General features: G+C 45.4%; 1 protein-coding gene across 8 annotated transcripts in view; it reads right to left on the minus strand.

The window, feature by feature from the left end:
• The window catches only part of SLC35A5 (solute carrier family 35 member A5), a 64,501-nt gene that overhangs the window by 39,731 nt on the left and 7,044 nt on the right, over positions 1 to 17,726 (minus strand). For all 8 annotated transcript variants that reach the window (XM_029603424.1, XM_029603425.1, XM_029603428.1 and 5 more), the window contains one exon: positions 13,399 to 13,556. In XM_029603424.1, coding sequence (XP_029459284.1) covers positions 13,399 to 13,528 — 130 coding nt within the window. In that variant the 5' untranslated portion in view covers positions 13,529 to 13,556. The remainder of the gene's footprint in view (positions 1 to 13,398; positions 13,557 to 17,726) is intronic.

Consider the following 17,726-nt stretch of genomic DNA (forward strand, 5'->3'; position numbering starts at 1 on the left):
ATCCTGCTGTCCTGTGAGAATACCTGTTACAGGTAAGCAACATTTGCTTTCTCACAGGATAAGCAGGATGGTAGTCCTCACATATGGGCGAGTACCGAGCTGAGGATGTCCGAGTATGCACCAAATGTACCCAAAGACGTGCAACAGGCACAACAACTGGGGTGGAATTTGATAGAGGGCATCCTGAACCCTAATGGGCAGGCGGAAGGGTGTTGGTACATCAAGTTGCAAAAAGGTTGCGCAAGACAGATTGGCCGAAGATGGAATCTTGCCTTCCAGCCTTGTCTAAACAATAGTGGGCTATAAAGGTATGGAGAGAACTCCAGGTAGCAGCCCTACAAATATCAGGGAGCGGCACAGAGCGTAGGTGCGCTACTGAAGTTGCCATGGCCCTGACAGAATGTGCTTTAACACAGTCTTGAAGTGGAATGCCTGCTTGCTGATAGCAAAAGGATATGCAGTCTGCTAACCAGGAGGAGAGAGTCTGCTTATCTACAGGCTGCCCCAATTTGATAGAATGGAAAGAAACGAACAACTGAGTGCTTTTCCTGTGGGCAGCTGTACGGTCTAGATAGAATGCTAGAGCATGTTTGCAGTCAAGAGTATGCAGAGCCTGTTCTCCCGGATTAGAATGGGGCCTAGGAAAAAAGGTGGGTAGTATAATGGATTGATTAATATGAAGGACTGGAGAGGCTCAAATGGTGGTTTCATGAGCCGACCTAAAACCAGATTGAGGTCCCAAGAAGGGGCTGGAGGGCGAAGTGCGAAGTGGAGGCTTGAGGTAGAGCAAGCCCTTCAGAAAATGTGTTACCAGGGGTTGTACTGAAATAGGAACATCCCCGACATCTCTATGGAAGGTGGCCACCACACTGACATGCATTCTGATGGAGGAAGTTTTTAGACCTGATTCTGACAAGTGCCAGAGATAGTCTAGAAACTTCGTGGTAGAACAGGTAAAAGGATCAAGGAACTGAGAAGAACACCATGATTTAAACCTGTTCCATTTGTAAAGATAAGATTTTCTCGTGAAAGGCTTCCGTGAAGCAATCAGGACACGGGAAACTGGCTCCGAAAGGTTAAGTGGCTGAAGGATTAACCTTTCAACATCCAGGCAGTCAGGGACAAGGGCTGAAGATTGGGGTGGCGTAGGCACCTGTCGTTCTGAGTGATCAGAAGCGGGTCCTTTCCTAAGGGAATGTGCCAGGGAATGGAGAGGTCCCGAAAGATCGGAAACCACACTTGGCATGGCCAGTGAGGGGCTATCAGGATCATGGTTCCCTTGTCCTGACGTAACTTCATGAGACTCTTCAAGAGAAGTGGAAGTGGAGGGAATGCATACAGGAGACCGGTTGCCCATGAGAAGGAGAACGCATCTCTTGGCTGTGAGAGTTGGCTGCGAGTGAGAGAGCAAAAGTTCTCTACTTTGCGGTTTTGAGGTGACGCAAAGAGGTCTATTTGAGGGTAACCCCAATGCTGGAATATGGACATCGCTACTGTGGGGTCGAGGGACCACTCGTGCGGTTGAAAGGCATGACTCAACTTGTCCGCCAACACATTGTCCACTCCCAGCAAGTAGGTGGCCCTGAGGTACATCGAGTGGGAAAGGGCCTCCGCTCATATCTGTGCAGCTTCCTGACACAGTAGGTAGGAGCCCGTCCCTCCCTGTTTGTTGATGTACCACATGGCCACCTGGTTGTCCATCTGTATCAGGATGACTTGGTTGGACAGGCAATCTTGAAACACCCTAAGAGCATATCTGATTGCTCGAAGCTCCAGGAAATTGATTTGGTGTTTGGCTTCCTCTGGAGACCAGGCTCCTTGGGTTTACAAATTGGTGACATGTGCTCCCCAGCAGAGGTTGGAAGCATCCATGGTAAGAATTATTTGAGGATCTGGAGCCTGGAAGGGTAGGCCTTGGAGGAGATTGATCTGATTTTTCCACCAAGCTAGAGACTGATGAAGTGGGTCGGTGATATGGACAATGGTCGATAGTGGTTGGACGGACTGAGTCCATTGTGACCTTAGAGTCCACTGCATGACTCTCATGGCCAAGCGGGCCATTGGGGTAACCTGTACCAAGGACACCATGTGTCCAAGCAGGATGAGGAAGTGGCGTGCAGTCGAGCGGTGTTGAGACTGTAACTGGTGTGCGAGAGAAATGAGAGTGAGAGCTCGCTATCGAGGCAGAAATGCCTTTGCTTGAAAGGTGTCCAAGTCTGCCCCTATGAAGGACAAAGTTTGAGATGGGACTAAGCAGAGTGTGTAAGGTAAGATGTAGGGGCGACAGAGCAGCTTGCTGAGTGGGAGCTCTGATCAACCAATCGTCGAGATAGGGATAGACGTGAACACCTTGGGTCCTGAGGAAGGCTGCTACTACTACGAGACACTTGGTGAAAACTCGTGGTGCAGATGCTAGGCTGAACGGGAGCACTCGGTACTGATAGTGTTTGAGGCCTACCAGAAATCTGCGATGAGATGGAGTTATCGCAATGTGTGTGTATGCGTCCTGGAGGTCTAGACAGCAGAGCCAGTCTCCTCTTTGCAGAAGGAGGGAACCCAAGGTTACATCTTGAACTTTTTCTCATTGGAGGTACTTGTTGAGGGCACGCATGTCTAAAATTGGACGAACGTCGCCTGATTTTTTGGGGATTAGAAAGTACCGGGAATAGAATCCTAGGCCCTGCTGGGAGTAGGGCACTGGTTCGATTGCTCTGGATTGAAGGAGTAGGGAGACTTCCTGATCCAGGAGTAGTGAATAATCTGATGTTCCCCACGTCAGCAGAGCTGGGGAACCCGGTGGGATGGAGAAAAAGTTCAGGTGATAACCTTGAGAAAATATGGCAAGGACCCACTGGTCCGAGGGGATTGTGTGCCATATGTTGTTGAAATGGCACAATTGACCTCCCACTGGTATCTGCTGCAGTGGAAGCTAGCTGCTGCTCTCTATGCAGGAGTCAAAAACTGGAAGCAGGGCCCGGCTGAGGAGCTGCTTGCGGCTTTTGTTTACGAGGTTGACGAAACTGGGCCTTTTGGAAAGGCCTTGTAGAACGACCTCTAGACGGTGGTGGATAGGACTTCTTTGGACGGAAGAATGACTCTTTGGACAGAAGAATGACTTTTTCCACTCCGAAGGCATCAGAGAGAGTTGGCGAAGGGTCTCATGATGCTCGAGTTCCGCCACCGTCCGCTGGATCTGTTCACCAAACAGATTGTCTTCTATGCAAGGCAGATCGGACAATCTGTCTTGTATTTCAGGGCGCAAGTCCGAAGACTTAAGCCAGGCCCATCTTCTTGCAGAAATAGCAGCTGCAGATACCCTGGAAGCAGTGTCAAAGATGTCATAAGAGGATCTTATTTCATGTTTCCCCGCTTCAAAATCCTTGTGAACCAGGGTTTGTAGCTGTTTCTGGAATTGCTGAAACAGGGAACTCTCCAAAGTCCTGTTTCTGCTTCAATAAGACCCTATTATACTGGGTCATATACAGCTGGTAAGAGGCGATCAGAGAGATGAGCATTGATCTCTGGAAGACATGCCGGCCAATGGCATTCAGGAATTTCTGCTCCTTACCTGGGGGGGAAGGAAGAGTGGGGTTTTGAGCGTCATGCCCTCTTTTGGTGATCCAGCAGAGGTTTTTGGAACCCTGGAGCTGACTGGACCAAGTAAGTGGTATCTGCTTTTCGGTTGACTGGAGCTACCAAACCAGGGTGTTCCCAATTCATTTTGAGAAGATCCAAAAGAACCTGATGGATAGGGATGGAGGTTATTTCCTTGGGAGCATCCAGAAATTGTAACAGCTTCATCATTTGGTGTCTATCATCTTGCTCAGTCTGAAATTGGAAGGAAACCAACTCAGACATTTCCATCACAAAATTTATGAAGGACAAGTCCTCTGGAGGAGAACACTTCCTGCTTTCAGTAGGAGAAGGTGGTGATGGTAAATCATCGGTGTCTGGGGATGAATCGTCAGTCCAGGTGTCATAGGGATCAGCACCTGTGCCTTTAGGAATCTGAGAGGGACGGGACGAAGGAATTCCTGAAGGTCCTGGTCTAGGTTCTGAAGGCATCGAGGGAAGTAGTGGAGGCACCAATGAAGGCATCGAGGGCACCGGTGCAGGCATCAAGGGCATCGATGGATAGATCGGTGGCGCGGATGGTCACATCGGCATCGATGGTTGAGGCATCGGCAGGACTCCCGATGGAGGAAGACGGAACGGTGTTCCTCCTCCCGATGACAGAGCAAGCGGAGAAGGTTCCGGAGCCATCGGAGACCCCGGTTCCATCGCTGGAAAAGCAGCTATAAGCGCTTCCATCTTAGAGAGCAGCGGTGCCAATGCTGCCGGAATGGGATTGGTGGTTGGTTCTACAATCGGCACCGGTTTCAGCATCGGAGGAACTTGGAATCTGTGCATCGTCTTATCGATGGCCTCCTGAACCATCCGGTCCAATTCTTTACGGAGACCTGGAGCAATCAGTCCCGGCTCCGGAAGGAGAGAAGGAGGCAGAGGCATAGCCGGAGGGACCACCGTTAAAGGCGGAGTCGCAGCTCCCAATACCCATCCGGGTAAGGGCTGCTTCGGTGACCCGATCCCAGAAAGAGTCTATGCCTTTTCTGGACAGGATTTCTTCGATGGCAGCTCGGACAATGGCGAGATGTCTTTCCTTCATCGATGGTCCGAGGCTTTCAGTGTCGATGCCGTTGTTTCTCTCTACGATCCCCTCTGTCCTGAGGGGGGAGTAGAGGTAGTCGATGGCCGAGAAGTTGTCGACGCCGGACGGTCACCGGCTGGTGCGATATGGATGGCGCCGGTTCGGACGACGTTGAAGCAATAGACGGCGGAGTTTGAGAACATAGAAACATAGAAACATAGAAATGACGGCAGAAGAAGACCAAACGGCCCATCCAGTCTGCCCAGCAAGCTTCACATTTTTTTCTCATACTTATCTGTTTCTCTTAGCTCTTTGGTTCTATTTCCCTTCCACCCCCACCATTAATGTAGAGAGCAGTGATGGAGCTGCAACCAAGTGAAATATCAAGCTTGATTAGTTAGGGGTAGTAGGGGTAGTAACCGCCGCAATAAGCAAGCTACACCCATGTTTATTTGTTTTACCCAGACTGTGTTATTCAGCCCTTATTGGTTGTTTTTCTTCTCCCCTGCCGTTGAAGTAGAGAGCTATGCTGGATATGCGTGAAGTATCAGTTTTTCTTCTCCCCTGCGGTTGAAGCAGGATATGCATTGAAAGTGAAGTATCAGGCTTATTTGGTTTGGGGTAGTAACCGCCGTAACAAGCCAGCTACTCCCCGCTTTGTGAGTGCGAATCCTTTTTTCTTCTCCCCTGCCGTTGAAGCAGAGAGCTATGCTGGATATGCGTGAAGTATCAGTTTTTCTTCTCCCCTGCCGTTGAAGCAGAGAGCTATGCGTGAAGTATCAGTTTTTCTTCTCCCCTGCTGTTGAAGCAGAGAGCTATGCTGGATATGTATTGAAAGTGAAGTATCAGGCTTATTTGGTTTGGGGTAGTAACCGCCGTAACAAGCCAGCTACTCCCCACTTTGTGAGTGCGAATCCTTTTTCCACATTTCCTCTTGCTGTTGTAGCTTAGAGTGATGTTGGAGTCACAGTAACCATGTGTATGTTTATTGAATAAGGGTATTATCTCCAGGCAGTAGCCGTCATTCTGGCGAGCCACCCACTCTTTATTGACGGCCTCTTGATTTTATGGATCCACAGTGTTTATCCCACGCCCCTTTGAAGTCCTTCACAGTTCTGGTCTTCACCACTTCCTTCGGAAGGGCATTCCAGGCATCCACCACCCTCTCCGTGAAGAAATACTTCCTGACATTGGTTCTGAATCTTCCTCCCTGGAGCTTCAAATCGTGACCCCTGGTTCTGCTGATTTTTTTCCTATGGAAAAGGTTTGTCGTTGTCATTGGATCATTAAAACCTTTCAAGTATCTGAAAGTCTGTATCATATCACCTCTGCTCCTCCTTTCCTCCAGGGTGTACATATTTAGATTCTTCAATCTCTCCTCATAAGTCATTCGATGAAGACCTTCCACCTTTTTGGTCACCCTTCTCTGGACCGCCTCCATCTTGTCTCTGTCTCTTCGGAGATACGGTCTCCAGAACTGAACACAATACTCCAGGTGAGGTCTCACCAAGGACCTGTACAAGGGGATAATCACTTCCCTTTTCTTACTCGATATTCCTCTCTCTATGCAGCCCAGCATTCTTCTGGCTTTAGCTATCGCCTTGTCACATTGTTTCGCCGACTTCAGATCATTAGACACCATCACCCCAAGGTCTCTCTCCTGCTCCGTGCACATCAGCCTTTCTCCCCCCATCGAATACAGTTCATTCGGATTTCCACTCCCCATATGCATGACTTTGCACTTCTTGGCATTGAATGTCAGCTGCCATGTCTTCGACCACTCTTCCATCTTCCTTAAATCCCGTCTCATTCTCTCCACTCCTTCCGGCGTGTCCACTCTGTTGCAGATCTTAGTGTCATCCGCAAAAAGACATACCTTACCTTCTATCCCTTCCGCAATGTCGCTCACAAAGATATTGAAAAGGACTGGTCCCAACACCAATCCCTGCGGTACACCGCTTAAAACCGCTCTCTCTTCAGAGAGAGTTCCATTTACCATCACACATTGTCTTCTGTCCGTCAACCAGTTTGCAATCCAGGCCACCACCTCGGCACTCACTCCTAAGCTTCTCATTTTATTCACCAGTCTCCTGTGCGGGACAGTGTCAAAAGCTTTGCTGAAATCCAAGTAGATGACATCGAGTGCTCTTCCTCGATCCAATTCCTTGGTTACCCAGTCAAAAAAGTCAATCAGATTTGTCTGACAGGATCTTCCAATGGTGAATCCATGCTGCCTCTGGTCCAGCAATTCTCCCGACTGTAGATAGTTCACTATTCTCTCTTTCAACAGTGACTCCATTACTTTTCCCACCACCGAAGTGAGGCTAACCGGTCTGTAGTTACCAGCCTCTTCTCTGTTCCCACTCTTGTGAAGCGGGACCACCACCGCTCTCCTCCAATCATTCGGCACCACTCCCGTTTCTAGGGATCTATTGAATAGGTCACACAGCGGACCTGCCAGCACATCTCTGAGCTCCCTCAGTATTCTGGGATGAACTTCATCAGGCCCCATGGCTTTGTCCACTTTCAGTTTCACCAGCTCTTCCCATACATTTTCTACTGTAAATGGAGTTACATCTACTCCATTCCCCTCCAGTTTCTTGTTAACTAGTGTCGGTCCTTCTCCAGGGTCCTCTTTAGTGAACACAGAACTGAAGTATTCATTTAATATTTCTGCCATTTCTTCGTCTCTCTCCACGCATTGATCCTTTCCACCTTTCAATTTCACTATACCATTTTGAACTTTTCTCTTTTCACTGATATATCTGAAAAATGTTTTGTTACCACTCTTTACCTCTTTGGCAATCCTCTCTTCCGCTTGACTTTTTGCCATCTTGATTAATTTCTTCGTCTCCCTCAGTTCTACCAGATATTCTTCTTTGTGTTCCTCCTTTTGGGATCTTTTATATTTCTTGAATGCTGTTCTTTTAGCCTTTATTTTGTCAGCCACCTCCTTTGAGAACCAGATAGGTTTCATTTTTCTTTTGCTTTTCTTTACTTTTCTAACATATAGATTAGTTGCCTTGGTGATTGCTCCTTTTAGATTGGTCCACTGTTGATCCACATCTCTCTCGTTTTCCCAGCCTTTTAGTTCTTCCTCCAGGTACTTCCCCATTTCATCAAAGTCTGTGTTTTTGAACATCAAAACTTGGGTTTTTGTGCTTCTTTTTCGTGTCCTTTTTGTGATATTAAACCATACCGTTTGATGATCACTGGTGCTGAGGTGGGCACCCACCTGGACGTCTGAGACATTATCTCCATTAGTGAGCACTAAGTCGAGTATAGCTCCTTCTCTCGTGGGTTCCATTACCATTTGTTTGAATAAAGCTACTTGCAGGGCATCTACTATTTCTCTACTATTTTTAGATTCTGCAGATGGGATTCTCCAGTCTACATCTGGCATATTAAAGTCTCCAACGATCACCACTTCTCCTTTCTTTGCTATCCTGTGGATGTCTTCAATCAGATCTCTGTCCAGCTCTTCCTTTTGGTTTGGAGGCCTGTAAACCACTCCAATAAAAATGGATGCCCCATCTTTTTTTAAGTCTGCCCATAGTGCTTCTTCTTTGCCCCATCTTCCTTGCAGCTCAGATGCTTGGATATTGTTTCTGACATATAGAGCCACTCCTCCCCCTTTCCTATCCTCTCTGTCCTTCCTTAACAAGTTATAGCCTGGTATTGCCGTATCCCAGTCATGATATTCCGTAAACCATGTTTCCGTGACAGCAACAATGTCCAAGTCCGCCTCCACCATTAGGGCTTGCAGCTCTGGGATTTTATTACCCAAACTACGAGCATTTGTGCTCATAGCTTTCCAGCTTTCTTTGCTCAGGTTACTGCTGTTCCTGGACTCCTTTTGTGACCTATTTAGTTGAGGTTTGTTATCCACTTTTCTCTTTGCATTTGTGCAAGGGAAGATATTAATGCCTCTGATGACAGAATCATCCATCACTGTGAGCTTTTTCGTTTGGTTTCTGATTTGGAATTTCTGTATGCATTGGGTTTTTTCTCTCTTTTCCGATAACATTTCAATCTTTTTCTCAAGGACTTCTTCAGAATTTAATACAGAGAAGGCATTTTGTACTTGTTGCACTTGATACAGTGTGTGTCTACGGAACACAGGTCTTATTCTACCAGAGCCCACTGAAATACTTTTAAAGTTCCTTAATGGCCTGTGTGAGTGGTGGGATAGAGTTGTGGGTTGCACAGCTTTTAATAATGGGTGTCTGTGGGTTACAGGTCTTATCCTACCTGAGCCCACGGTAAATCTCTTTTTTCTTGAGTTTTGGTTATTCAGTGGTAAGTGGAAATTATTTCCTGAATAATGTACCGTGGCTGAGACTCTCTTTATTGAAGCTAATTCAGCTTTAAAGTCATCCAGCTCCTTTTCCAAGGTAGAGAGTTTTGAACAAAAGGGGCAAGCCTTAAGTTTCCATATGATTACCCTCAATATAAAGGCTCCACAGCAGTTGCATTGAATAGTACTCATTTAGGTAAGTTATTTGATTGGTGCACCTAAGGAATAATCAATTTACTAATTTATCTGGTTGCCTATTATGAAGTTAGGATGACTACATTAGAAATACAAACCTAGGGGTGGGTGGGCAGAGGGGTAGGGTGGGAGGGAGTTAAACAGTTTATACCTAGGTCAAGCTGCGTAGGGCAAGACACTTTCTGAAAGTTTACTTGTCCTTTAGCTAGTAAAAGGATCCCACAGCACTTATATCCCAATTTGGAACAGATTATATAACAGTTATACAATTAGAGGGATACTGGGAATTTTTTTCTTTTTTTTTTGTGGCTTTTTTGAATCTTACAACAATCTAGAGAAGTTCCATTTTCTCCATTCTGACTTTCCGACTTTTTGGTGTCATTAAGCCACATTTAGTGCAAGTCAGGACATCATGCTCACAGCCGAGGCACATTACACAGACTTTATGGGTGTCTGATATGGACATGGTGCGAGCGCAGTCAGGGCACCGCTGTAACCCCGACGCCATGGCCTTTGAAAAAAACTGAGCCGCAGTGCGGTCGATGGCCAGTAGGCCGCGAGGGCCAAACTCGACGGGAATTGGGTAGAAGACTTACCGGAGTACCGCGGAAGCAAAATTCGAAAGGGGGACCCCTGTGGGGTATGAAAGTTTGTAGTAAATCCGTGAGGAAAATTCCTGTCAGGAATCTCTAAGAGCTCCTTAACCCGCATGGCTACTGCTGCATGGAAAAAAGAAGACTGAAGAGGGACCCCTGCTGGCTGCAGGTTTAGTGCCATGCTGGGCATGCCCAGTAGGTACCAGTCAAAGTTCTAGAAACTTTGACAAAAGTGTTCCATGATTGGGCTCCATCCTGTGATGTCACCCATATGTGAGGACTACCATCCTGCTTTTCCTGTGAGAACCTTGATCCCCAACTCCTTTAGGACATGGGGGATCAGGGGCCACAGTTCCTCCTTGCGAAAGATGTACCACTTTTGGGTTGTCCCTTTCAGCAAAGAAACCTGGCCCAGCCCTTCATCCGGCCCCGCCACATCCGGGATAGTATCTGCAGCAGCAGCAGCATCAGGAGAAACAAATTACCAACAGTACTACTTCCTCTGAATCCTCAAAGCTTTCATTCAGACTAATCAGTCACGCCACCATATCCAGGAGTCTCTGAGTCCGTCTGGAACCCCTAGATCTTTTCCTAGGTTGCAGTCCAAGCGGTACCTGAGGCCGAGCTGATTCTCTGCTGCTTTCTTGTCCAAGTATGCCTTATGCATAAGCAGCACAAATTCTGAGGAAAACACTGAGGAATCCTCAGAATTGTCCCTGAGGAGGTCCCCCTCCTCATCAGAATTAGGCTCTCGCCTGATCATGGGGCTCTGAATTGTCAGGGACAAAGGATAGGGGAAATCACCCAACCTCTTTCAAAGGCTGTGAGGCATCTTCTGCTGAAGCAAACATGACCGCTGTTCCCACGCCCAACGAGAAGATGTTTGCAGCCTTCTAAGGTGCCCCCGTACCTGCTTTATGCTTTTCCTGCTGCTCCGATGCCACCACAGCCTGCCCCAACCCGCTTTCCCCTCCAGAGAGGCATTGGAAGCAGAGGCCATCGCATGAGTCATGCAAATGCAATGCCGCATGAGCGGCAGGCACTGCCGTGCGCCATCAGCCGATCTTTAGCGAACCACATTGCACTGGTTGAATAGGCCTGACCGCACGGCTATCCACCACTGCCACTAGAGAACTCTTCCACAAACAAAACTGGCCGGAATACCTTCCACAGCGCCTGCGGCAATCCTGCCGGTCTGCCTACTTTTTTCTTTTTTCTAACTTTACTAAACCAAAAACAAAAGAGCATAAGCAAAGTGTACTTCCCTGCAGCTGAACTGCTACAGAACACCAAGAGATCTCCTGGGAGGGAGGGAGGGAACTGGCACTACCAATTGTCCATCCCTGGCGGCAAAAGGACCGAGCCAGATAAGTGTTCCCAGCCCCCTGCTCATCCACCTCAGCACCAGAAGGGATAGCCCCACCAGGGCCTAGCAACCCCTGGGAGGAATTCTCCAATTCTATATCCTCCCCCCCCCCTCCAGACTTCAGGATCTGCACCTCTACCATCCGCTGGAGTCAGAGAAATACTGAGGGAATGCAGATGGCACACTAGTTTAGATGGCAGAGTCAACAGAACTTTCTCTGTCTACTGGAAAGGATGCAAAAATCCAGGAGTCTGGACTGATCCAGGTATGAACAGGAACTCAAGGATGCTGATAAGACCTGCATCAACGCCTCCAATAACCCTACCATCATCGAAGCCTTGTCTGGGGTCAAAGCCTCTCCTCTACGTGGGAGGAGGTAAGGTGGATTTGGATAGCATTTTTCCCTTCCTTTTCCTACCCATGCTCATACTTCACCAGCAGAGCTTAGGAGAGAGGTCTTTGCAAGTCTGTTATGTTTAGGCTTCTCCTCCTTGAGTAGTACCCAGCAGATCTAATGGAGAGATCTAGTCCCCATTACTCATGCTCAGCAGTAAGAAGTAGTGACCCTCAAGTTGTGAAGTAATCAGGAGCCAACACATCACATATTATGATAAATAATAAAATTAATGTGGGTACACAACTAATTATTTATAGCAGAAACCTCTTAAATTTTTGAAGGCATCAAACCTGGAGCTTCACTAAACATTTTTATGGTGGTGAACGCTACCCCATGTCATCAAATGTCAATGTTTTTGCTTTTTAAACAAAACATGATGAAACAAGTGTCTTTATGTCAACAAAATATTTAAAAGTTGATTCTCCCCCAATGTCAGTCATAGCAATACTTAACTTCTCCCAGAGATTATATCTCTTGACATATAGGAAGCTGTTACAAAACCGCAAGTCCCAACATCGATGTTTCGAAGGAATTCTTCATCAGGAGACCCAAGTCTTTGGTTTTGAAAATTTTGACGACACAAAGACACTTGTTTCATCAAATGTTAAAAAGCAAAGACAGGCATATGACGACATGGAGTGAAATTCTTCACTATAAAAATTCTTTTGGTGAAGCTCCAGGTTTGATGCCTTCAAAAACTGGAACCTATGTTAATTTTATAATTCAGAAGGGACATGAAAACGTGTTTGAACAGTTGTTTCATTGTCAATCCCATATGGAAAGATTTATGAATTTTGATCAGGACTCCTGATGCAAGAAACCAAAATATGTTTGTGTTGAGTACTAGTGTGAATTACAACTAACTGAAGGAAATGACTAGTTTAGTATAAAGTAAAAAAAAAAATGAAATAAAGATTTTTTGATTTTAATTTTCACATAAGGGTGTTGAACTGCTCACAACAAAAAACTTAAGACTATGATTACAAGCATGTGGTTTTCTCCGTAGGCAGAATCCATGGAGTTTTTTCGGGTAGGACTGTCCTCCTTATAAGTTTCAAGCCATTATGAAGCTAGTTATTGTGATTGGATTGATATTTTCCTAGCTCATTTGGAATCTAGTAGCTTATTAGTATTAATGGTACTGTCCTCCAGAAACTTGTCCAAAATTCTTTTAAAACCAGTTATACTAGCCTCAACCACATCATCCGACAAATTTCACAACTTAATTGGGCAGTGACTGAAAAAGAAAAAAAAAAAACCAAACAAACCAAAAACCACACTCTTAAAAACTTGTTTTAAAATCTACTATCAGATCATTTTATGGAGTGTCCTCTAGTCCTATTACTACTTGAAAGTGTAAATAATTGTTCCCTATTTACCTGTCACACCCCATTCACAATTTGATAAACCTCTATCATATCCCTCTCAGCTGTCTCTTCTCCAAACCGAAGAGCCTTAACCTGTTAAGCCTGTCTTCATGAGGGAACTATTCCATACTCTATCGTTTTTGTTGCCCTTCTCTGTACATTGTCTAGTTATACTAGCAGTTCTGGGGCAAAAGGTTCTTCCAAGGGATGTGCATTCATGCTCGTTCATTTTGGTAGCTTATACATGTACATTTTTCACACACATAGAAAGTGATTTTGATTGCATAAATGCCATTTTACACACACAAACTACCAAAACAAATGAGACAAACCAAAAGCTGCCCCTCCCCTCCCCTCCCCCCCCCCCATCCAAATGAACATAGCAAACCAAGAATTTTGTGCCTAAGCAACAATTTTTTGAGGGGGTGGGGACCACATACTTAATTCTTTCCATATTTTTCAGCAAATATTTATGACGAGATTCCTAATGAACTCTATAAACTGCATTCTGAACAAAGAGAGCCACACACACCTTCATTAGCAGAATACGTCACCAGCAGAACACGGCTTGAGGCCAAGCCAACATAGACTGCTCCCAGAAGGAAAGTATGAATTGCTGATCTGGAACATGATACAGTAAAGGGACAACCTCTGCATGTCATATTGCTGGCTTATGGTGCTGACCCCCACCTAGAGAAACAAAACATTGCTGTTTAACTTCTGAATGTATTTCATCTATGCAATGGTATAAAAGATGAATTAACACTGACCATTTTTAAGCACGAAGACTTTTTTCTTAAAAGCTTACTTATGAACCTTTCCAAAATTATTTACAATTTTACATTTTATTTTATGGACACCATTAGGCTTGTTTACAGGGAGAAAAATGAAATAAGATATTACTACTTACCTGATAATTTCCTTTTCTTTAGGACAGTCAGATGAATCCAGAACAAATGGGTTATACACCTCTACCATCAGATGGAGAAGGAGCAACCTGATGTCACAGTATATTACCCCTGCAGCGACATCAGCCTGCCAATATTTTCTTCAAAAGCAACTATAGACAGACTAGCAAAAACGTAATTAGAAACACATAACCATCGCAATTCTCAGCCAACGAGCAACATTTCACTCAGACAATGTAATAACACTAGTTTAGGGACTGGAGTAACACTTACCAGTAATCCCTTTAACATGTAGGCACACAGGAGGATCATTATGCAATCATTCAGCAGCCAAGGGAGGGAAACTGGATTCATCTGACTGTCCTAAAGAAAAGGAAATTTTCAGGTAAGTAGTAATTTCTCATTTCTTAGCGTCCAGTCAGATGAATCCAGAACAAGTGGGATGTACCCTAACTACTCCCAAACAGGGCGGGAGGCTGCCCGCGGTCCAGTCAAAACCGCACGGGCAAAGGCCGCATCCTCCTGTGCCTGAACTTCCAGAAGATAATACCTGGAAAAGGTGTGTAAAGAGGACCACGTCGCAGCTTGGCAAATGTCAATGGGAGACAACAATCTAACTTCTGCCCATGACACTGCCTGAGCCCTAGTGGAATGAGCCCTGACCAGACTAGGTAATGGCTTCTCAGCATCCACATATGAAGCTGAAACTACCTCCTTAATCCAGCAAGCTATTGTAGCCCGCGAGGCTGGCTCTCCCTGCCTAGTACCGAGGCGAAGGACAAATAGGCGATCCAACTTCCACAAAGGCTCAGTAACTTCCAGATACCTGACAATATGCCTCTTGACATTAAGGGTCATAACAGACAATACTCCCTCTACATCTCTCTCTCTCTGTCCAGAGATGGCAGGGAAATGGACTGATTCAAGTGAAACTCAATGACCACCTTCGGTAAAAAGGAAGGAACAGTACGCAGCTGAACGTCCCCTGAAGTCACCTAGAGAAATTATGCACAACACAAACAAACCCCCAACTTGGAACATCCAAAACCCCTCCTCCACGCAAACCAAGAGCCAACTTGTTACAACTGTAAGAGATCTAGGCATTAATCTAGACTCCGAGCTCAACCTGAAAACTCACATCAATGCAATAATAAAAGGGGGCCATTTCAAACTACAAGTCCTCAAAAACATCAAATCCCTTCTACTCATTCAAGACTTCCGGTCCATACTACAAGCTCTCCCCCTATCCAAGATAGACTACTGTAACTCCATCCTCCTCGGGCTCCCAACCTCCACCCTCAAACCCATCCAACTTCTACAAAATGCGGCAGCCAGATCCATCTCAAACAACAAGCGCTCCGCACACATCACCCCCATACTAAAAGACCTCCACTGGCTCCCCATAAACTACAGAATTCAATATAAAGCACTGACCCTCATGCACAAATCCATCAGCAATGAAAAGACCGACTGGCTAAAAGGACACCTTACATCCCTACACCTCTCAAAGAAACCTGCGTTCCAAAAACACTGGAATACTTGCCATTCCCTCCAACAAACAGGCCCACCTCACAACAGCACGAGAACACGCATTCTCAATAGCAGGCCCCACTCTATGGAACAAACTACCAGAAAAACTCAGGACAGAACCCTCACCGCAATCCTTCAAGAAAGCACTAAAAACCTGGCTTTTCCTCAAAGCCTATCCCGAAAGCAGCTAACCCCGCATCACCACCATCCAACTCCTGCCCTTCCAATCCCACCCCTTCACACACATCCCTAAGACAACAGTTCTACATCCAATCAAACTGCCCCACTACCTCTTAAACCCTGTTTCATTGGTGAATCATTACCTTGCATTTGCTACAACACTAAGCCAACAAGATACAATTGACACAAGTTTATATCGTTAAATATTCAAAGAAACATACTTGCAACCTTATTGATGTTACTGTATATGTTATATGTTGAGACATTATTAATAATAATATTACAAAGTAAAGTTAAAGTTAATATTACCTTGTTAATAATGTTACAATATAGAGATAGTACTGTTAAAAATAATGTTTCAATGTAAAGATAATATGACCTGTTGTCATACTATCACACAAGTTCCCATGTACACCGATGTGATACCCATGGCTGAATGTCGGTATAGAAAAGCAAATAAATAAATAAATAAAAATAAAATAGAGAAATGGCTCCTGGCAAGATGAGGCCTGAAGTTCAGAAACCCTATTTGCAGAACAAATTGCCACAAGGAACACAGTTTTCAAGGTCAGCAACCGCAAGACAGAGTATGTAGTGGTCTAAACATAGGGCCTACCAAAAAATCCAAAAGCAAATTAAAACTCCATAGTGGGCACTGGAAACTGCAAAGGACGAAGATGATGTTTCACTCCTTTCATAAAACAGCCACATCAGGATGAGCCAACAAAGATCCACCATTTACCTGACCCCTGAAACAGGCGAGTGCCGTTACTTGTACCTTTAAGGAATTGAGAGCCAAGCCTTTATTCAAGCCATCCAGCAAAAATTCCAAAATAAGCGGTATCTTGACCGAACAAGGAAGAGTACCTCGATCTTCACACCAGGCCTCAAACACTCTCCAAACATGCACATAGGCCAAGGAAGTGGAGAACCTTCTAGCTCTTAGCAAGGTGGAAATCACTGCTGCAGTGTATCCACGTTTCAGCAAGTGAACCCTTTCAAGGGATATACTGAAAGACAAAATAGAGTTGGATCTTCGTGAAGAACAGGTCCCTGCTGCAACAGGTTCCTGTGAGCTGGAAGTCGAAGAGGCGAATCCACCAGGAACCTCCGCAGATCTACATACCATGGTCTCCAGGGCAATCTGGAGCGACCAAGAGCACCATCCCTCTGTGGTGTTCGATCCTTCAAATCAGTCTGCCCAACATGGGCCATGGAGGAAAGACATACAGCAACTTGCCTTCTGGCCACGCCTGCTCTAGGGCATCGATCTCCAATGACTTCCTCATGCGGCTGAAGAAACACGGAATTTTCACATTGCACAAAGTCACCAACAATTCTAGGAACGGGAGACCCCAGCTGTTCCAAATCAGCTGAAACACCTCATCTGACAACACCCAGCTGTCTGGGTCCAGACTCTCCCTGCTGAGAAAGTCTGCTCTTACTTTGTCTTTGCCTGCAATGTGCGAGGCTGAGATCATCTGGAGATGCACCACTGCCCATTCCATAAGTTGATCTATTTCCTGTGATACTTGTTGGCTCTTGGTACCTCCCTGCTGATTGATGCAAGCCACAGTAGTCAGACATTATTCGGACCGGTCGACCCTGCAGCCTGTTGCCGAACTGTAAACATGCCAACCGGACCGCCCCAGCTTCCAGCCAATTGATGATCTAGAGCAGTGGTTCTCAACCTTTTTTCGTCTGGGACACACCTGACAGATGATTCTCACATACGTGACACACTGAACATGTGACCGTCACGGGGCAAAATGTAAATATACATTCTGTATCCTCAGGAACCCCCTCGACTCCCAACAATGGGTGCAGAGCAAAACTTGAGCATTACCCGTACAACTCACCATACAAAAAAAAAAAAAAAAGATATTCTGGTTCTGATGACATCTCAGTAAAAGCAAAACAAGCTCTCTTTACTGGCAGGCACAATACCCCTCCTTATGAAAAGACAGTAATTTACTACTACAAATATTTAATCAGGCCCTAAACACTAGTACATCTCCTATTAGGAAAACAGTGCAAGCCAAGCTGCTATAGATAGATATCCACTCAGAAATAATTGTAAAACTATACTAATAAATGTTACACAACAGCTGATGAACAGAATAACATGCAACAATTAAAAACTCATAAAAATTATAAAAAATTGTCCAAATATAAATAAAATATTTAAAACAGCAGACACATCACATAATATCCAACAACTAAAATGGCAGTCAATCAAGAA

The sequence above is a fragment of the Rhinatrema bivittatum genome, chromosome 5 (assembly GCF_901001135.1).
Source record: "Rhinatrema bivittatum chromosome 5, aRhiBiv1.1, whole genome shotgun sequence".
Classification (NCBI taxonomy): domain Eukaryota; kingdom Metazoa; phylum Chordata; class Amphibia; order Gymnophiona; family Rhinatrematidae; genus Rhinatrema; species Rhinatrema bivittatum.